The sequence below is a fragment of the Pelobates fuscus genome, chromosome 10, assembly GCF_036172605.1.
Source record: "Pelobates fuscus isolate aPelFus1 chromosome 10, aPelFus1.pri, whole genome shotgun sequence".
NCBI classification, from domain to species: domain Eukaryota; kingdom Metazoa; phylum Chordata; class Amphibia; order Anura; family Pelobatidae; genus Pelobates; species Pelobates fuscus.
In genome coordinates, this window is record NC_086326.1 from 30,996,226 (window position 1) to 31,018,329 (window position 22,104).

The 22,104-nt window shown below is 41.2% G+C and overlaps 2 protein-coding genes across 5 annotated transcripts in view; one reads left to right on the top strand and one right to left on the bottom strand.

Annotated features, from left to right (window-relative positions):
• SFXN2 (sideroflexin 2) overlaps nucleotides 1-9,003 on the bottom strand; it is a 32,522-nt gene extending 23,519 nt beyond the window's left edge. Inside the window, exons 1-5 of one of the 4 annotated variants that reach the window (XM_063435380.1) lie at nucleotides 8,925-8,957; nucleotides 7,749-7,804; nucleotides 4,801-4,971; nucleotides 2,744-2,914; nucleotides 222-320 (exon numbers count right to left, since the gene is read on the bottom strand). In XM_063435380.1, coding sequence (XP_063291450.1) covers nucleotides 222-320; nucleotides 2,744-2,914; nucleotides 4,801-4,961 — 431 coding nt within the window. In that variant the 5' untranslated portion in view covers nucleotides 4,962-4,971; nucleotides 7,749-7,804; nucleotides 8,925-8,957. Of the gene's footprint in view, nucleotides 1-221; nucleotides 321-2,743; nucleotides 2,915-4,800; nucleotides 4,972-7,744; nucleotides 7,805-8,924 lie in introns of all 4 variants that reach the window. The other 3 variants (XM_063435379.1, XM_063435378.1, XM_063435377.1) reach the window with 3 other exon arrangements.
• Nucleotides 9,004-9,221: 218 nt separating this feature from the next.
• The window catches only part of ARL3 (ADP ribosylation factor like GTPase 3), a 37,179-nt gene continuing 24,296 nt past the window's right edge, over nucleotides 9,222-22,104 (top strand). Inside the window, exon 1 of the mRNA XM_063434047.1 lies at nucleotides 9,222-9,287. Within this exon, the coding sequence (XP_063290117.1) occupies nucleotides 9,285-9,287 (3 nt within the window). The 5' untranslated portion in view covers nucleotides 9,222-9,284. The remainder of the gene's footprint in view (nucleotides 9,288-22,104) is intronic.

Here is a 22,104-nt window from a genome sequence, read left to right on the forward strand (position 1 = left end):
ACATTACATCACAATGTGGGCACAGCTAAACTACCATTAGAAATCATTTATTGCACATAAATGGAGAAAGACTCATATACATGCCTTTAAATATAGGTATTTCGACCTAGGATAGTATAATATATAAGTAACAAACATAGCTGCCATTTATTTATACCAAGGAGAGCTGAATGCTATCACATGCATTGTAACTTCATAAAGAAAGGAAACAAAACGCTTACCTTGGTGTAATGGGCGACGCTGCATTCCGATTGGTATAGTTTACCAACGCATTAAACGACTGGTTAACCCATTGCCAAAATACCACAGCTGGAACGGTTCTGTTAAAATATTAACCCAAGAGAACGTGTTAAACATTAAAAGAAAAATAAGCACCTATATGATTAACATATTCCAAACACATTATACAGTTAAAGCAGAAATGATATAAAATAGCCCTTTGCCCCATTTCACTTTCTGTTCTACAGATTCCTCCGTATCTCTTGTCCTAATTCCTCTGTCTTATTTCAAAGTCCTCCCTCCTGCCCCTCAGTGCCAGTTCAAAATCCAATTTTATGCCTCTTCTGTCCCAGTTAGCATCTCCTCACCTGACCCCCCATCAGTGTAATTCTCCATCTCCTACCTCCTCTCCTCTGGGTGTCTTATTACCACCCCAGCTGTAATCCCCAATTACTGTCACCTGACTGGCACATTAGGTACATGAAGTGGGCCCCCAATCACCACTGTGCATACGTGATGGTACCTCTTGTATTAGCAGATTTCAAATAAATACATTTGATAGTAAAAGATTTTTGTAACATCTAAACATTGTTTAAGCCTAATGTGTAGAGGATCGAAATGCTCCACGTCTTTTCCCCCCCCCCCCACAGAAATGTGTATTTTTGCAGCAAAAAAGAACAATGCAAGTTGGGGGGGAATAAATGGAACGAGTTTAAGTGCAAAATAAATACATTAAGAAAAATCAAAATATCTGTAACCTAACCCACGTTCCTTCAAGATTATTTAACAAATAAAAGATTCTTTATAGAATCCCAAACTATTGCTAATAGATATTATGCATGCTTTATGGACTTTACAGGAGAGGGTAATACCTAATGTAAAGGAGAAAATCCAAACTAAAATAAGATCTCCTGAGAGAGATTGCATCATTATTGGCCAACACGAAGTGCAAAGGTGCCTTCTTGCCCTTATTTACCTTCACGATAAAAGGACTTGGCATTTTTGGCAATAATTAACAGATTCATTTGGGACACAGGCTGTGAGCAGGCATGTCACAAACAGCTGTGTTACTGTAAGATTTCACACACAACATAATGTAGATTCTAGTTCCAGTTTGTACTCTCGTGGGGACAAATGTGAGAGAATAGACAGTATTGGAATTTAACCATTTGACTCCCACAATACCAGATGGTTAGAGCTGCATTTGAGCTTTTATTAATGACAACTTACTGATTAGAAGCGGTTTAGGTCTTTGAAACTCGAGTTTTGCAGGCACGTGTTTATATGAAAAATTGTAAATGAAAGCGGTATAATTGTTAGTAAACCTTGTTCAATGGGTAATATATGCCTATAGCATCTCTATGCACACATACAAGATGATATCTAGCTAAAGTTATATATCTCACAATTCCTTATGTACATTTTTTTATTTTAGGTGTGTGCGAGAATACAACGACATGGTCAGTAACACAAAGTGTGACAAAGGAGGATTTAAGAAATTACAGAAACCCTGACTATCCCAAGTCTGACAATTCCACCAAGAACAAAGAACTCCATTTAAAGTAAAATCTCTTTTTTTCCCAGGATATCTTTGGACTTGTCATCATTGATCAAATACTGTCAGACACTCCACTGCCCAAATCCCCAAACAATGTTTTTAAATTATATATCACTATTTAATTATCCCAAATGGAAACATGCATGCATTTAAACACAAATTGTTTTCCCATTGTTGGTATGTCTGAAAACAGCTTGCAAACGCTGCAGATTTCTTGTCTGCAGCCTTTGCAAGCCTTCCCTTCTAATCCCGCCCAGACCTTCTGTCCAATCACAGACTTCCACTGCTGCTCAATGAGAAGTCTTTACAAGGCAGGTGCTCTGGGAAATTACTGCCTTTTGAGTTTAGCTTCACAGAACTAAACTATCATGCCACAGTTTAGTATGGGAAGCTGGCAATCTTTGAGGCTTTTTTTCCCCTACCTATCCAGTGCTACAAAACATGTGGATACATGCGTGGGAGACAAGGCCACACACTGTTTCAGGACTATTAGATTTTTAAGAGTAAACCAGAGAGGTGAATGTTCTACCATTCCCTCACCCTCCAATTAATCCTTCTTTGCCTTCTGTCTACCAATATCTCTTATCATACAATATATTAGTTTTTTTTTCCATATTTGACCTCTGGATCCTAAGTCGGGATAGCTCCCTTATTTAACACTGCTATATATACACTCAGCACACACACACAAATACATTTAGAGTCTGTGGAATTCTTAAAACCATTGACTTCAATAAGACTCACATTTGAAATTGGATTTAGAACATTCAGCTCAGAGCCACAACCTGATTGCCACCTACCTCTGCTGTGACATGAGCCAAGACCCCATAAATTACATCTATGACAAGTGAAAGCTTCTAATGACGATGGTGAAACAATGAGAACTGGATGCAATATTGCTTTATAGAGCAATATTGCATACGGCAAGGAGTAGTACCACTGCCATCCCAGAAATCCCCCACGTACCTGTAAAACTGTAACATGCAGCCTATGATAGCCATTCCTCCAGGGACCTGGAACGACATCCTACCAATCAGGTTCATTTTGTCTCCAGTATCGGGGTGGAAGGCAGAGTCGTACAGCTTTTTAGCATAATGTAGCTGTTCTATGCTAGTTCCTGGTGGTGCAGAGCCTGCTCTGATAGACGTAAACATACACTTAATGCCAACGAACAGAGCGACAGAGTCATCAAATAAAATCACAGCCTAACAATAACAAGCAAAAATACCAAGTCATGGAAAACTAATCCGGGGAGATCATGTATAAAAAGTTTTTGAGGGGTTAACTTCATTTCCCCTCTGGCTTATTTTTATAAAAAGTGCCTATTTTTAATCCCCTTAGTAACATCTAGTGCAGTAATGGCTAACCTTGACACCATACATTATTTCTGTACTACATTTCCATGATGCTCTAAAGGCTAGCTGTGCATCATGGGAAATGTAGTCCAGAACAATTTATGGTGTCAAGGATAGCCATCACTGATCTAGCGGCTGTTAAGCAAACTGCTGGAAGTGGCTTCCTGCTTCACTTCACTGTAGTTCAAAGTGGGAGTGAGCTTTTCTCATTGAGAAGCATTGGTTTAAATGCTTCTCTATGAGAAGTATTATTGGCGTTCTCTATGTGAAGCATCGGATTGGACACAACTCATAAGTAGTGATAGTAGGAGGATCAGAGCTGCAGTAAGTAAACACTCCTGTAACTGGACAAAAGGATAGTTCAATTAAAACCATAACTACTACAGTGCGTTTATGGTGCCAGTAGTGCCATGGCGCCCCCATTGTAAGAAAATAAACCATTTTAGGATGGCCTGATTTCTACTGCTCCACTACAGCAGACAGAGAGCCAGGAGATCCTGTCAGTTCTCGTAGCAGAGGGTGCCACCTGATCACTCTCAGTCAGTTAGCCGAGACAAGCCTGGGCTATTGGCTCTATGGAAGTAGCAGTGGAGATTTGGAGAGAGCCCGGCGTAGCCCTGGTTAGAAGTCAAACCATTCCAAAATGGCGTGACGCTACGGCACTTGTGGCACCATAACCACTACACAGTGCTCTCATTGACAAAATTAAAAGGATGTGAGTGGAACACTTTAAGGAACACTCCAATTAAAAATTAAAAATTATATTATATATCTATCTTCTGTTGAAGCTAAATGAATTTTAAGTGATGTGAAAACTGTCTAAATAATGCATATTTTTCATGCCTATAATTAATCACTGCAATAAATATGCATTTACTAAAATTAGCAAAAATGCTTGCGAAGCCCTAAAAAAACCAAAAACATTTTGGATTAGTTCAGACATGGTCTCTGCAGCTAATGAATATCTGTCTCCTTTTTGCCCATCACTTACTTCCTTGTTAATGGTGGGCATTGTCCAATCAAATGCTTCACATAGAGACGCACTGAGAAGGAATCTCCACTCCAAAGTTTCCCATAGAGATGTGTACTCTCATTGAGTTTTACAAATTTGCATACAAAAAAAAAAAAAATGCTTATTGTAGAGCTGTATTAGTTTAAGTGTTGTTTTACATATCAATTTTTGTGTCCATTAAAACCGTGACTTGCTATATAAATCTTTTTTTTGGGTTGACTGGGTTTATATTCCACAACTCCATCTAGTCTCATTCAGATTCTCACAGTGACTTTCTGTCCCTTCTAAAGAAATCTTAATTTAAATAAAACAGATTAAACCAGCAGCTTTTACATTGTACGTAAGTGATCCAGCCACTAGCATCCTGTCCAAGGCATCTGGGATTGTACAACATTGATACTGCCAGCTGAATAAATAAATTCATCCCAACAGATTGACTGACTGCTGATTGAGGCAGTCCCACACAAGGAAAACCAACAACCACCCTCACCCAAAACATTCCTCTAGAAAAAAAACACACCGACATCTTTTTTTCTTCAAATTAACAATTTTATTATGATTAAGTAGTTATGGTGTTTAGCTTGACTCTTCAAAATTATGTTATCTCATCTATTTTTTTAAATTGGAAAAAAAAAATCTGTATTGTTGGCTCTTACCTGCATGCCTCCACAAGTATTTTTGCTCTGTCTAGCTCCTTTTCCGACACAATGGCCGTCCTGGGGTCTGTGATATTGAAGAAGTGTTTCAACCTTCCAACAAACGTACTTTGGTCCCATCGAGGGGCATCGATGGTAAATTTGGTTATATCCACCTCCATGATGACTGTTCTAAGTTAATGGAAACAGGACAAAGACATGTTAGGCTACATTTGGACTATGATTAAGCTCTACTAAACCACTCATTCTCAACCTTTTTTTTTTACAGGACCCCAAAATTACATACAAGAAAGAATAGGGACCCACTGTGCTAAACAAAGCTCTTCTACCCCCTGTCCATTTTCACTTTATTTACTATTCAATTATAGAAAAAGCCAAGTACTGAATATGTTGTGATAAACTTGATAAAAGGTCCCCACTGGACTCTTCCCAAGGTCCTACGTGAGACAAGTAGAAGATGCATCACATACATTATTTTTTTTTTAACACAAATCGGAAGAGAGTGCATCTAAATTGTGCCTAGAAACCAAAATGTATCTGTTGTAACGTGAACCGCTTCAGTATTCGTTTTGAATAGAACTGTACCTAATTAATGTTTCACTGTAATCTCTGCATTTTTAAATGAGCTCTAGAGTTGACAAACAAGAAAAACAATATGTATTCTTCCTGATTAATAACATGTTAAGATGAAATGAATCACATCAAGTGCTTTGCAACATTTTCTGCTGTGTTGAGAATGCAGTTGTTAATACACAAAGAACATGTCTCGAGCAGTAATCTTCAGAGGAAACAAAAACGATATTTTTTTCAGACGTATGGTCAGAACAGACCAGCTTCATCTTACAGGGCGAACACATTATTTAAAATGGTGAGGTCGCTAAATACGCACTGCTAAAAAAACAGGTCAGTAAAAAGTAACCATGTGTTAATAAAGTGGCTTGTTAAGCACACTAACCAGATATGTAGCAGATATGATGTTATTAGGCCGGGTTAAACAGTATTTAAATTGTTTGACCAAAACTTGGGTTGTCAAGGCACCTCAAGCCCAGTCCTTTTCTAACCTATTGCAAACGCAGACGTTCCGCTTCCACATTAGCAATATCTATTTTGTCCATATTAAGACGCTAATGATAGGTTGAGCCCAATATATTTAACCCCTTAAGGACACATGACATGTGTGACATGTCATGATTCCCTTTTATTCCAGAGGTTTGGTCCTTAAGGGGTTAAAGGGACACTCCAGTACCTATAAAATCTCAAGTCATTATGGGGACTGGAGTACCTAGGCGACATCTTACCTTAAAGCAGTGGTTCCCAAACCAGTCCTCGAGGTAACCCTTCCAGTCCAGGATTTTGGGATTACCCAGTTGGGGCTAAGGTGTTTTTTTTTTCTTCTAAAAAACACCTTAAACAAAACTGGGTAATCCCAATTGGGGTGGGGGAGCCTTGAGGGTTGGCTTCTATTTTTCATTTTACAAAAAGTGCAGATTTCATTAGAAACTGGTACTTTTTTGAATTACAAAGCTGTGTTTCTAACACAATGTTTTATTTTGTAAGACTAAAAGGGGCACTTCAATGAGATGAACTGGTCTAGCTACTTACAGTGTCCCTTTAACCTTGTTACACCTCTGGCCATCGGACAACTACCGTAGTTATTTCCTTCTTGGTTGTTTAGCACGTTTGAGCTAAACTCAAGAGGCCACAATTGCCAGAGCACCTGTCTTGCCAAAACTTCTTATTCAACTGCATTGGGAAGTCTGTGATTGGCCATCCACAGAAAGTCTGGGTGGGGTTAGAAGGGAGGGGCTTACAAAGGCTTCAGACAAGAGATCTGCAGGTTTTGCAAGCTGTTTTAGAGATAGCCCCAATGTACACACAACTTTGATTTTTAACTTCTGATCAAAGACCGCAGATTGCTTCTCCATTCTACTTAATTGGCACAGTGGTTAATTGTTTTGTCATGCTAACAAATACATATTTACTACAGCAATCATTGCATTGACGTGTAGCCAAATAAAACATTGTTTGGTTAAAGAATGCATCATACATACACACTATCCAAATTGGCATAAAACCATTTAAAAAAAAAAAAAGTATTGGTACCTTAGATATGCAGGTGAAATAGTTCACACGGAGACCACCATCACTCTGAAAAGCTGTGCTGCATGGTCAAGGTTAGGCTTATGGAGGCTTGCAGCCGGAGTGTCACGATTTATTCAATAAACCACAATCGTGAACCAGCAGAAAAGGCCATGGATTCCCCCCCCCCCCCCCCATATTGGTTATTTGACCTAAAAGCTTTATTTTCTGTTTTCACTTCTATACAATCACTGGGCTATAGCATGAAAGCTATGTGTTACTCTATTCAAATAATGTTATTTGTTAAAAAAAACAAAAACAATAAATTACAGGTTAATGTTCAAATTAGCAGTTAATAAATGATAAAATATGAATGGGTTTATTATGTCACTAAACAGTGAATTGTTGTGAAACAACAATTGAATAGTTTAGGTTAATGTCAGAAAAAGAAAATCCGGAATTAAAGATATTTTCCAGTACAGCTATTTTGGTCTAAACTTTACAATTGTCTTTTAAATTCACCACAAGTCAATTTAGTGGAGGAATTATTCTGATTAATAAAATACCAAATAAGTTATAACATTTGTTTGCATGCCTCCATCCCCCTCTTTCTCTGCACATGAATTCAGATTTGCATAGAATTATATAAACAAGCAAAACATTAAAATGCTAATTATCGCTTCATATTTATTTTGCTGTGGATTTATTTAAAACGAAAAAAAATTTTTTGCCTTAAAGAGGACTTGCAAAAAAATTAAAACAAGCTAAACAACGAATGGAAATCAGTGTTAACATATAAAGACATTTGTATAAATATCAAGCAGAAAAAAACAAAATAATGTATACATATCTAAACAACACTTACTTACGGCAACAAACCGTGAGAAAGGGGACTCCTTCAAAGGCCCCAAGAAACAATGCACAGCTGAAAACAAACAGAAAAGTATACCCAGGACTGTAGAAAAATATTTTTTCTTGGTATTCTTGAACCATTTGGTTAATTACAGTATTAATTTGTCATTAGGCGAAACCTGTATTTGTTTTTTGATTTGTACAAATATGTCTAAACGTAGACAGAAAAAAAACACCGTAATTCAATGAGAAGTACGTTTTTGTTTTTAAATTAATTTAGGATCCAGACATACTTATGAGTCACAAAAACATGTAAAAAAAACAAACAACAAACCGAGAAGCATGTGAGGTAGATTTATATTATAGTGCTAGTTATATCAACATGAAGCCAATTATTATACATTTTCTAACCACACAGTCCACCATCACATTCTATACATTTGTGCTAAGCTGTGAGAGAATTGCACATTGGTGGTAGCAGCACAATTTTTTCCACTGGTACATTGACTTTAAGCACAATATCTCTTTTGTTATTTCTATGAAGCCAATTATAGTTGCCAGACCTACTAGTTTTTTTCCCTGGACACAAATAACTTGCTGCATTCTGACTGGCAGTGCAGGAAAGCTGCTGCCCAGCACTTTATAACATGCCATACAATAATAACATTGTACAGGGAGGATTATAGATTGTTATAAATAAGGAGATCCCCAAAGACCTATATTTATAACTCATTTATTGCTTGTCACATTTGCCTGCTACCAGTCTCTGGGCAGCATTTATCCTGTCCAACCCAACAGCTTTAATAAAGGCTGGATATCCATGAATATAAAGTAGTTCTGGCCACTATAAAGCAAACACAATGACTAATTCTGATTCTCCCTTCTATTAATATTGTATTATAGAATAATTATGTGTTCACATTAATTCCTGAATTAATGTATTTATTTAATTATGGGTTGATGTATTTAATTATGGGTTAATTAATGTATTTAATTCCTGAATTAATGTATTTATATAATTCCTGGGTTAATTAATGTATTAATTTAATTCCTGAATTTATTAATGTATTTATTTAATTACTTATGGGTTTATTAAAGTGTTCACCCCTCCCCCAGGTGTGAGCCATTCATTATGTATTAATATATTCTGATATAATAATATTATATAGTATGGGAATCCCTCCATACTGTACCTGCAGCCACTGTCTGACTCCTATCAGCACTGCTGCCCATTCAGCTAAGCTCCTTCCGTCCACGCCGACGGCTTCAAAGAGTCTGACCAATCAGGAGCCGGGACGCTGCGGGAACGCCCAATGGGAGAGTGAGACCTTGCCCTGCCCACATGTGCTCGGGACATGCTGAGCTCAGCAGCGCTGCCAGCTGGAGCCGTGTCACTGCGCATGCGCGTTGGTTCACTGGCATAAGGGCAGACTTTGGCTTCAACGTTCCGGCGTTGGAGGCGGGGTTTCCCGAGATGGCGTGGAGCGTCACGCGTTACAGTGGCTTGGGTGACGTAGTTGCCCCTGGTAACCTGGAGAGTCGCCGAGGAGAGGATGGTGAGTGCGGTGGCTGCTCGGGGATCCCCGGGGTCGGCAGCGGGCGGGCGGGCGGGATGGATGGCGGGTGTAGGAGTTGGGGTCGGTAGGGGGGTGGCGGGCAGTGTGTCTGGCTGGCTGGGGGCTGTGTGTGGCTGGGCTCTGGTTCGCAGACAGCAGTGGTTGCTGGGACGCCATGATGCTGAGGAGGGAGGAGGATGGCTCCTCTGGCAGCTCATCCTGGGCTGACTGATAGTAAGAGGATATCCAGGGAGTTATGGGATGGATTAACTGAGCCTAACCTGCAGGGAGAATGCATGATCTGACTTTATCTGTATCCCTGACTCACAGTACTCTCAGCCATTCATTATCTGACTCACAGTACTCTCAGCCATTCATTATCTGACTCACAGTACTCTCAGCCATTCATTATCTGTATCCCTAACTCCCAGTACTCTCAGCCATTCGTTATCTGCATCCCTGACTCCCAGTACTCTCAGCCATTCATTATCTGACTCCCAGTACTCTAAGCCATTCATTATCTGTATCCCTGACTCCCAGTACTCTCAGCCATTCATTATCTGTATCCCTGACTCCCAGTACTCTCAGCCATTCATTATCTGACTCCCAGTACTCTAAGCGATTCATTATCTGTATCCCTGACTCCCAGTACTCTCAGCCATTCATTATCTGTATCCCTGACTCCCAGTACTCTCAGCCATTTATTATCTGTATCCCTGACTCCCAGTACTCTCAGCCATTTATTATCTGTATCCCTGACTCTCAGTACTCTCAGCCATTCATTATCTGTATCCCTGACTCTCAGTACTCTCAGCCATTCATTATCTGTATCCCTGGCTACCAGTACTCTCAGCCATTCATTATCTGTATCCCTGGCTACCAGTACTCTCAGCCATTCATTATCTGCATCCCTGGCTACAAGTACTCTCAGCCATTCATTATCTGACTCCCAGTACTCTCAGCCATTTAGTATCTGTATCCCTGACTCCCAGTACTATCAGCCATTCATTTATGTAGTACAGCTATCATAGACATTCACTTATTTGTATGCATGTATCCCAGTACTGTCTCAAGCCATTCATTTATCTTTATCTAAACTGTTCACCATATCACTATCTAGCTAAACATTGTTGTGTCCTGTTTGTAAATCAAAATTTGTCTCCACTGACAAGTTTGTGAACAAATCTTTTACACTTCGACTGTCTTTAAAGTCAAATTTTGCATTCTTTAAATGCATCTCATTGTTACATTCAGAATGTAAAGCAATTCAGAAATTAAAATTCAGATTGACATGAATCTCATTTGCAGTTATATCCTCACATTCAAATTTTGAGGCGTGGAATACCATAAGCTCTATAGATAGATGGAGACATATTTTTTGCTTTGTTCTAAATACATTAATGCTTCTATATAGATATGGTATTTAGAAGTTTCAGCAGTGTATTTCAGAATGTGATACAGTGACTTAAAGAAAAGCTCTATTTTTTTAATTAAAGGGCTGAACAATGTCCGATGTCTTATCTATAATGTCAGATGTTGGTGACATTCTAAGTACAACATTTAGGAACCAATTCAATACTGCTTTTTGATACTTACCTTGGGGTCGTTGTGATGCTCCAGTTACCTGGTGACATTTCAGAGTGTGTTTGTTAAAGGCAAACAACACATTTAGGGAGATTAGGTAACTATAGAAAACATGTAGATATCTGTGTCCAGAGTTGAACTCAATCTTATTACAGTTATTCATCAAGGAATAGCATGTTCTTTAGCACTGTAATTAAAAAGACAGTACTGGTTTGCACAAGGTACACTGGGGTATAAACCATAACAAGTTTGTTTTCAGGAGATTCCTACAAAAAAGCGCCTTTTAGAGGAGTGAAAAGGACACAGTACAAGTATAAACGTTGTGATTCAAATAGTATTTCTTATTTATTCCCTTCCCAACTATGTTCTCTGCTTGAGTACATATAGTCTGGAAGGAATTGTTCTGTGTACAGAGTAACTGTCATACTAAATGAACTTAAAGGGACACTGGGCACCCATAAAACTTGAGTACATTTGAATGTTTTTGGCGTTGTTTTTAAACTGTATTATTATTATTTATTTTTTTACGTGCTCAAGTCTTTATAGTTTAGTTTACAGATAAATAAATGTTTTGCAGAAGGCTGCACTACAAGCCTGCCTCTTTAGTAACACCCCCTCACTCCAGAAAAAAATACTTCCTTATCATAAAGGTACGTACAAAGATTTGAGCATGCAAAAAGAATTTTAGTGAGGTCAAAATCTATCAAATGCATTAATGTTGTAACAGTGGCCAAAGTGTCCCTTAATGTTTCACATATTACATATGATAATGGTTTGCAGGTGGATGATGGTATGTGGGTAGGTTTGGAGAAGGATATTTCATGGTATATGAGAGGTTAGTAATATTTAGAAGTACTGCTGTCTCCCAGAAGACTCTGGTAGCGTGATGCCATGGCTTGGCGTGCAAAGCACCAAAACAACTTTAGCTTTAAGGAACAATAAACGCTCACAGACCACTGTTTGCGCCTTCCCTTTGAGGACTGTGACAGACTCTCTTTTCTCAGTCAAATTATGCTGATAGAGAATTTTTGTTTGGCGCAGCAGAGTAACACAGGTTATAGGACATATCATTTTTGTACCTGTGCAGGTGGGATCCAATAATCCAACTAATTAGAACATTATTGCATTGGGAAAACCCCTTCAGCAGCTTACCTTAATCCAGCGCCAGGCTCCCTCGACGCTGGTGACCTCTCCTCCCACTCCAACGTCCGCTCCCCCGTCCAACGTCACAGGAGCCAAATGTGCATGCGCGGCAATGCTTTCCTATGGACGCTCTGTGCGATGGAGGCATAATATGCCTCCAGCGTCGCAGATGCACCTCTAGTGGCTGTCCGGAAGCCACTAGAGGCTGGCTTAACCCCAAATGTAAACATAGCAGTTTCTCTAAAACTGCTATGTTTGCATCTGAAGGGTTAAAACCTGAGGGACCTGGCACCCAGACCACTTCATCGAGCTGAAGTGATCTGGGTGACTATAGTGTCCCTTTAAATGAAGCTGTCTTAGTGCCACTGCAGTCTCACTGCTCAATTCTGTCATTTTAGGGGCTATATCACTTTGTTGAGCTAGCCCCGGAGTGTCCCTTTAAAAGGATGCACCATGTCCACTTCTTGTTTCTTGAGTGGAGTTCCCCCATTCAAGTGTTAAATGGGAACTGTCATATTTAGTAAATGTTTATTTGTGAGCTGTGAATAATAAAAATCAAATGCAGAAATCCACAACTGGGCACCTCTATCTTGGCTCCCTGTCAGTCATTGTTGTAAGCTCTCTTCTTTGCACCTGGCAGTCATCATAGAGAGAGCAGACAAAGAAGAGAAATGAAGCAATGTTTCTATTCCCATCCTCATTTGCAATGCTTGCACGGCTTTGCCTTGTCTGAGCTAATTTATGATGTCACTTGCTAAATATTTAATATAAGCCTGAAAGAAAATGGATCGTCTTGTGAAGGCAAATAAAAGTTACCAGTAGTTGCAAGTGATTTCCAGTGTTCTATTCAATTGTGTATGCTCCAGAGAAGTAAGTTTCTGTTTTTGAACGGTTCGGTCCAGTTTCCTCTCTGGTCCACAAATACCAAAGTATTTGTTTGAGCAGCAGTAATAACCTGCAGATAGTCAGTTGCCTAAAGTGAGAAATGATTTAAAATTGTGTGTCTATTTTTATTTTTTTTAAATTCTTTATTTTTGCGTGCATGAATGATAACAGACGGCTTACCTCGCCACAACAGCGTTTGGAAGCCGAAACACAATACAGTTATTATACAGTTATGGAATTGAAACAGTGCACATTTTTTTTAAAGTGAAAACAAGCTTATACGTTGTGAGACAATATAGGAACATTATAATGGTAGAGACATACTACCGGCGATTGTTTAAGCTAGAGGTATGTAGAAGTAAACATGCTGGGCCTATGGTAGACTTATGCTAGTGTTGGTACGAGCGACTCAGGTAGCTTATTGCTTTGCCCATATCACTGGAACTTTAAGTGGTAGAGGGTAACAGCAGGTGCAAAGTGGGTCCATGCATAGAGAATGCTGATTGTAACATGGGCACGGTATAACTGGTATTGGCTTATGCTCACACATTTAATATACAAGATTTACTGGGCACATATTATGCTAAGGCTGGAAATATTGAAAGCTGAATGAAACATGAACACTTTGGTGGGTCACATCATCACAACAGTAGTATGCAATTGTAGGTTAAGTAAGAGCAAAGTGCCCACGGGGTGCACCCCGATGATACCAGCTAGGTTGATGCAAGGATGTAGCAAACTATGGGTTAAACATTGCTTTTCATGCTAGTCTCGTGAAACATGGGCGGCCTGGGGTAAAGCCTAACATTTCTTGGGGTAAATTTCTTAGGCTACTGGGAACAAAGGTATTCTCGAATGTCCAAAGGAGCACACATTAGTGCTGGTCGTGGCCTTTCTCTCGGGTGTACTAGGCATCAAAGTCTGGGTGCTTCTTTGCTGTGATAGCACTTTAACTGTCCAGGCTAAGAGTACCTGTGGAGGGCGGTATGCTTGGTGCTTTAGCCGATACCTATTGCCGGCCAGCGCATGGCATCTTCCCTCTGAGTCTCTCTCCTGTCGCCCACTGGTCCGTTGTTGCCGCTGCGGGTGTTAGCTCCGGCGGTGTGTCGTGGAGACATCTGCTGCACAGTCACTTGTGTCGTCTCGTCGTGTGCATGTGGTCGGCGCAAGCTGCTCTGCATGCCGAGAGCTTGATCAGAGAAGTCGCTGGCGTGCAGCGGTTGTTTCGCCGGTCTGGATGGGTACAGCTGTGGGTAAGGGGATGCACCCGATAGGCCTCCCGCCATTTTTTGTCGCTGGGCCCGCTTGCGTCTGCATAGTCGGGCGGCCATTTTGGAGCCTCGTGGTGTCTGCCTGTAGTAGCTCCGTCGTGCTGCGGGCCGCATCCACGAGGTCACCGTCCTCTCTGCTTGCCGATAGGTAGCACCCCTCTTCTGCAGGGCATACATGAAGCTTTTGCAGAGGTGATCAAAGGTCTCCAAAGGTGACTTGGGTGGCTGGGTGTGTGTGCTCCGCTTCCCGTGTTTGCGCCCAGCCGCCATTAAAGATTTACTCTGTGGGTCTGTTTCCCCAGAGTGGCTTGTGTCTAGGTCGCCTGCTTGCTTCCAGCGTGGACCGGGATATACCCCGCCGGTCCAAAGGGGGGGGGGTAGGTTGCAGAGTTGTCGTTCAGTGGCATTTGTGTCTGGGATAGCGGCCGCTTCTCCCCGGTTTCAGCCTCAGTAGGCCGCATTCGTTTCTTGGCTTTCCCGGCCTCCACGGACCCCGGAGTGGTATCGCTGGGTTCAGGGGGGCACCCCCGACGTGGGTGGCGCACCCCCGAGTTGCTCTGGGTGAGGTGGTCGCCGCTTTGGCCTCGGATCGTGCCCGCTCGACCGGAGCTCATGTTGGCTGCGTCTATCCTGCTCGGCGGTCAAGCTCCGCCCCCCTGTGTGTCTATTTTTAAATCTGAAGGTACTGGGTGAATCTGTGCACCATAACCACTCATTGAAACAAAGTGGTTATGGTGCCAAGAGTGTTCCATTAATATGACATTAACCTAGATCATTCGTGCACTCAAAGATGGAGACGGCATCTTGCTGGTTAAAAAATAATAATAATCTTCTTCGTTGCAATACAAAATGTTAAAATAGGTACAAGAAAACCCCATGAAATTATGGCAGGGAGTAATAATGCCCTGCTTTTTATTTTATTCCTGCATTTCACAATGGGAGGCATGAAAGACAAAATACTATCTTCTATTTCTATCCCCACCCCCCTCTCACCATAGTCTGTCATAGCGGAAAATATGTTGGATACTGGGTCCTGTCTGTGTGGGTTTTCAGTAGCCTTTATTTCCTGTGCGTTGCATTCTCTCTGCATTTTAATATTGGCCGATTGCCTAATTAAATTTAAGGCAAGCTATAATTTTCTTGTGTCTCGGAAAACCAGAGGGAGTTGTGTGTGTGTGTGTGTGTGTGTAGAATTTCATTTAAGGGCTGGTGCCACCATACAAATCCAAGGGAAAAAGCTGGCTGTATATATTAAGTCTCCATCCTCAGTGCTTAAAACCGTAAATAAATGGTATTCCAGGACTCTGGCAGACAGACAAGCAAATATGTTAATTGTGGAGTCTTATGCCGTGCCTACAAGTATCTAGATTTTCTTTTTTACTGGTATACATCTTGTGGCAGGGGGGACAACAACAAAAACTTCACATAAACCATTTAAAACACTGTTTGCGTGTTTATGATGTTCTAAATCCCTAAACTAGCTGCACTTTCTAAAAGTACATCTTGTAATAAAAAGCAGGCATGCTTGGACCTTCTCGGGGGAGACCTTGCATAGTAGATGCAGAATGAAATCGAGAATTTCGGATATTGAATGACGAGTCGAGAGTTGTAGGGGGTTGTTGCGGTGTTGCATTTCGGGTTAGAATGCTTGGTGGTGTATCCTACAAGAAAATGTTTTTTATACAGTAAGAACTATAAGGATATGGAATTCTCTGCCTGAAGAGGTGGTTTTATCAGAGTCCATACAGATGTTTAAACTGCAATTGGATAAATACTTCCAAAAACATAACATACAGGAATATAATTTCTAATTAGTGGGGTAATAGCTGATTGATCCAAGGAGATATCCGACTGCTATTTTGGGGTCGAGAAGGATTTTTTTCCCTAGTTTGTGGAAAAAGCTTCAGACTAGGTTTTTTGCTGCCTTTTGGATCAACAGCAAAAACATATGTGATGAAGGCTGAACTTGATGGACGCAAGTCTCTTTTCAGCTATGTAACTATGATACATGGTATAGGTTGTTTCAGGAAGGAATCTTAAATAACAGTAGTGTAATTGTTTGGTAATGGCAGGCATGGAGTTTGAAATAGGGCAACTGGTATGGTGGATACAAGTATAGTTCTAGGTTCTGCATAGTAGTGAACCTATGGTGGGTGAGCCTACAGTGAGAGTGCAGAGTGTGGTGGCACTAAATCCAATTTAATAAATCTGGCTGTGTGTATATGTACCTGCGTGGAGGCCAGGCCCCCTATGGTAGGTTGGCATTGCAGATGTTATGGGGCGGATATTGTCCACAGGTGAGTGGGTGAGGTGATGTGGACATTATAATGTTGTAGGAATCCCTTGTATAAGGGAGTGATGTAGCTATTAACTGCATGTAGTAAGTTCTTGGATAGACATGCATGGCGGAATATGGAGATGGATCTCATTTGTTGATGGGCAGGAAAGTCTGTCGTCAGCAGACAGGCAAGTGAGGTGATTAATGCCCACCGAACCTTGTGAATGTCATTGCTGGTCATTTTGGCTGCACACCTTCCTGCTGTAGTTCTGTTTCCTGGCTAGTTGCCACTGATCCTCTCTCCATCGATGAACTTCCACAGTATACACATGAGATATGTATAACAGGATATATAGTGCAATATCTTTAACCCCTTAAGGACACATGACATGTGTGACATGTCATGATTCCCTTTTATTCTAGACGTTTGGTCCTTAAGGGGTTAAATAATTATACTCAATGACACTTGGGTTTATATAACTGATTTTATGTACTACTCTTTTTTTTTTTTGTAAATCTTTATTTTTGACGTGCATATATGTAATACAAGCTGGCTAGAGGTGCCCCAAAAGCAGTCCTCTGGCTTATCCCACGTAAAACATGTGGGGCACACGAGTAATAAGCACAATTTTTATGTTTTTATCAGGCTTAAACAATTGACTTTAAACATAGCTTGTGAGTATAGTTAGGTTAGATCGTTGCAATAAACATGCTATAAGTCATCTTATCAGTGTAGTAATAGGTGATCTCTCGCTTTAGTATGTGTGTGACAGGTGATCTCTCGCTTTAGTATGTGTGTTGATACCGGAGAAACTGACGGAAGCCAAGCACAGAGAGATGGACACAGGTTTCTTCAGGAAGGAAGAGATTCTTTATTGGATCACCGATCGGGACTCAGAGGGACTAGCGTCACCAAAATACAGCAAAGTCTGAGCCCCGGACAATAGTGCAGGCTCCTTATATAGGCATATAACTCCTCCCATATTAAGCTCCACCCGCACATTCTCTTAACCAATCAACACAAATAAGAATTAACTTCCTGTTTGACCGCATGGCTTGTCCAGCACAATGGAGGAGGGGGAATACTATATCCTGTATTCTTGCACATGCTCCGTACACTACTGATCGTATCTTGCTTCGTGCAACCAACTGATCGATACGTCAGCATATGCACGTACACATGCCACGTGGTAATCTCGGCCTACTAAATTTATTTTTACCGAGATTCCACCACATTCCCCCCTTTGATGCCTCTTGATATTTTACAATTACTTGAGGCATCACTTAACCTTGGTTTGCTTACACCGCAAGTTACCTTGAACCAGACCAGACTTATCTTATGATGTGAATCTTTTAACACTCATCTTCCTGCATTGGTTCTCCCTGATCTAAAGCCTTATACTTATAAATCGCCATTATCTGTGCAGCAGCCTTCCTCTCTGCTATACTTCCTATCAGGCTTTGCACAGACCTGACTACTAGGGGTATAAGACACGGTAGGAGTAGACACAACATTAAAATTAGTATGACTCCACCTACCACTGCCTTAAGCCCTCCAAACCACTCATACCAGCTACCAAACCAACTACTTGGATTGTACCCTTTCCATACCTGAGTAGGCACATGCGCTAGTTTAACCATATGGCTAGTAAGCTCAGCTATTGCTTGCCCTTCGTCGTCTATTTGAAGACAGCAATTGCTTAGGTTAAACTTCCCACATACACCTCCCTCTACTGCCAAAAGGTAATCCAAGGCTAATCTATTTTGGTAGACTGCTGTCCTCATCCTGGTGTTATGCTTCGCTAGAAGATTGAGCGCTTGTGATGTCTCATTTGTGATAATCTCAACCACCGCCTGTAATCTTATAATTCGGTTGAGCATATAAATAGGGGTTCTGTAACCAAAAGTACCATCCTCAGCCCACGTGGCTGGCCCATAATAATCTATAATACGCTGGGGAGGCCATTCATTATCTTCCCAGGTGCCTATCTCTATGGGTCCCCTTTTCTTCCTATGATTCACATCATACACTTTAACACCTAAAGTCTCACCTGTTTCAATCGGTAACAAGAAGAAGGATGGTTTGAGCATACCCAACACACATGCCCCTTCCCAGTCCTGTGGCAGCTCCGAATAGGCTTTCTTACCACAGATCCAGTACAAATTTGCTGGGGCTCTCCAGGTAGATGTGATGGATAAATCAAACCACACATCCTTTAAATTGGCGTATCTAGCAAACGGGTTAGATGGTTCTGAGACATTTGAAGCCGACCACCAAGTTGTATTCTTTGTATCATCATCATAAGCTTTTTGCCCTAGACAAGTTAATTCTCCTACAGAAGTATTATACATTATTCCTTTCCTTGCTATGCAAACATAACCTATGATGGAGGTCTTTAATCTCCACTCAGATTTACCTCTAACACTCATATGATAATCGGCTTGTGTAGATATTAATTGGTCAACTGCCTCAGAACCGGACATTACCTCCTTTGCTTCCCAAGGCCATTGGTCTCCCATGTTAGTACCTCCACACACATAGCAGTTGGTAACATTAAGACTACCGGCAATACTTTCAGCTAAGTCAATGAACAGGTTTTTAGCGTTATGGGGGATCTTATTATCTATACTCATCTCTTCATAAAAGGAATGGTATACTTGATGAGTCTGGGAGGATACCGTATCAGTCTCTATTCCTATAAACAATAATGTCCCAGGATCTAAACCCGTCCCGTATATCTGAAACCCAAATAAATTGCCATACTTATCTAGGAACTTGTCGGGGTTATTAATAAGTATATGGACTGGGTTGCATTCCATAGACTTACAATAAGGGCTAGTCGGCAACTTAGTCACTATCATGTCTTTATCTACTGTCTGTCCCCAAGTCGCCCACCCCACACAAGACCAATATGGACAAAAGTTATAGTCTTTATTTGGGCATCTAGGACTCACATATTTATTTTTGCTACTGGGACAAATGTATTTATCGTTAGACCCATACGTCCTCTCCCATCTAAGATCCCCACATACATTCCACGGCTTTCTACCACTCGATATCGCTTTACACGCATCAAATAGCAGAACACCCGAAGAATGTACGGATTCTAACACCGTCTTATTAATTAGGGTCCCCTGAGGATCTCCATTCCTGAGAGTCAACCAAATTGTACGAGGTTGATACTCTGGACTGAAGCACTTAGGTTCTCCTACTCCTAAATGGCACACACTATAGTCTATATTTAAGTATCTACATCTCGATACATCTCCTTTACACTCGTATTGTGAATGCCAAATTAGGGTTTGGGAAATATGGTTACCTGTTCTCGTAGTCTTAATGCATACCTCACAGCTAGGAGTGTCGGTACCTCTACCTTCCTGAATATAAAAACACATGTAAATAAACACAATCAAAAGCACATCTTTCGCCGTCATCCTCAGTCTTCGTCCGTGCGATGGAACCTCAGCTTCCAGGATGTGAGGGCTGCAGGGAATGGAGTTCTGCTCGTCTTCACAGGTGTCCCTTCGAGACTTTCCTGGCTTATACACTATGTGATGGTAAGCGGACAGGCTTTATTATGGCCTTCTCACTCACACCTGTAACAATAAAATTTGTAATCCACAATAATTCCTCGTTACTCCGACTGAGTAGTGCGTTTCAACCGGATCTTGCAGGGATTCTCTGGATCTGCTGTAACTTGCCAAGAATCGACTGCTGCTGGTTTAACCCTGGAGTGATGTATCCACGGAGTTACTTCTGCTACTTTTATCGCTGTAGGGGTAGACAAAAGAACAACATAAGGACCTCTCCACTTGGGCCCTAACGGTACATTATTCCACTCTTTAATCCACACTTGGTCTCCTGGATGATAACCATGAACAGGGGGATAAATATTCACAGGTAATCTATCTTGTACCCATTTCTGTACCTCCTCCATAGTCTTACCCAACTCTACAACCTGCTGCCGAGTAATTCCTTCTCCCAACTGACTCAAATCCCCCCTTAAGTTACCAAGTACGGGAGGTGGTCGCCCATACATAATTTCAAAAGGAGAGAGGCCCATCCTTCTGGTAGGGGTACTGCGGATTCGCAATAGAGCTATAGGTAAGAGAACGTTCCACTTAAGTTGGGTTTCCTGACACATTTTAGCCAACTGGTTCTTAATAGTTCTATTCATTCTCTCTACCTTACCAGAACTCTGGGGTCTATATGCAGTATGAAGCCTCCACTTTATACCAAGCATATGAGTCAGTTGTTGTAGGCACTGGTGAACAAAAGCTGGACCATTGTCCGATCCTATAGAACAGGGTAGTCCATATCGGGGTATTATTTCTCGTAGCAGGAATCTCACAACTTCTCCTGCTTTCTCTGTACGAGTAGGACATGCTTCTACCCAGCCTGAATAGGTGCACACAATTACCAGCAGGTAACGATGTCCACCCGATTTAGGCATCACTGTAAAGTCTATTTGTAGATCGGACATGGGGAGTCCCCCCATAAACTGGACTCCTGGTGGCTTTACTGGTCCTTGTCTTGCATTATTCTTAGCACACGTTACACATCTGCGTACAATGGCCTGAGTCAAGTTGGACAATCTTGGTATGTAGAAATGTTTCCTGAGAGATTCTTCAGTACTGTCTCTCCCAGAATGTGTCCCGTTGTGATAATTTTGGACAATTTCTACTGCTAGTGATGCTGGTATGACTATTCTTCCATCTTCTAGCTGATACCACTTGTTCTCCAAATACTTTCCCGGTTCAGTCTTTAACCACTCCTCTTCTTGAGCTGTATAAACTGGAGTCCATTGAGACAGTGGGGTTGGTATTAGAGCAGCTATATGCCCCACATACTCCTGTCTTCCTGATTCAGCAGCACGCTTAGCTGCACTATCTGCCATCCGATTTCCCTTGGTTACATCACCATCTCCTCTCAGATGCGCTCGACAATGTATAATACCGACTTCTTTCGGCTCCCACACTGCTTCCAATAGTTGTAGGATTTCAGCTGCGTACTTGATTTCTTTGCCTTCTGAATTCAGTAGTCCTCTTTCTTTATACAAAGCTCCGTGGGCATGAGTGGTTAAGAACGCATACTTAGAGTCCGTATAGATATTCACTCTTAAACCTTCAGCCAATTGTAACGCTCGTGTTAGTGCTATTAATTCTGCCTTTTGTGCTGATGTTCCTTTCGCCAGTGGCCGAGCTTCTATCACCTTGTCTATTGTTGTTACTGCATATCCTGCATAGCGGATCCCTTCTTTCACATAACTACTGCCGTCGGTATAATATTGAACATCGGGGTTCTGGATGGGAAAATCACGAAGATCTGGTCTACTTGAAAATACTTCATCCATTACTTCCAAACAATCATGTTGACTTTCAGTAGGTTGTGGCAAAAGGGTAGCTGGATTTAAGGTGTTTACAGTCTCTAAATGCACTCTTGGGTTTTCACACAACATTGCTTGATACTTGGTCATACGGCTGTTACTAAACCAATGATTTCCTTTGTAATCCAACAACGTCTGTACTGCATGTGGGACTCGTACATAAAGTTCTTGACCCAGAGTGAGTTTATCGGCTTCAGCTACTAGCAGGGCGGCTGCAGCTACGGCTCTTAGACAAGGTGGAAGTCCGCTGGCCACTGCATCCAGTTGCT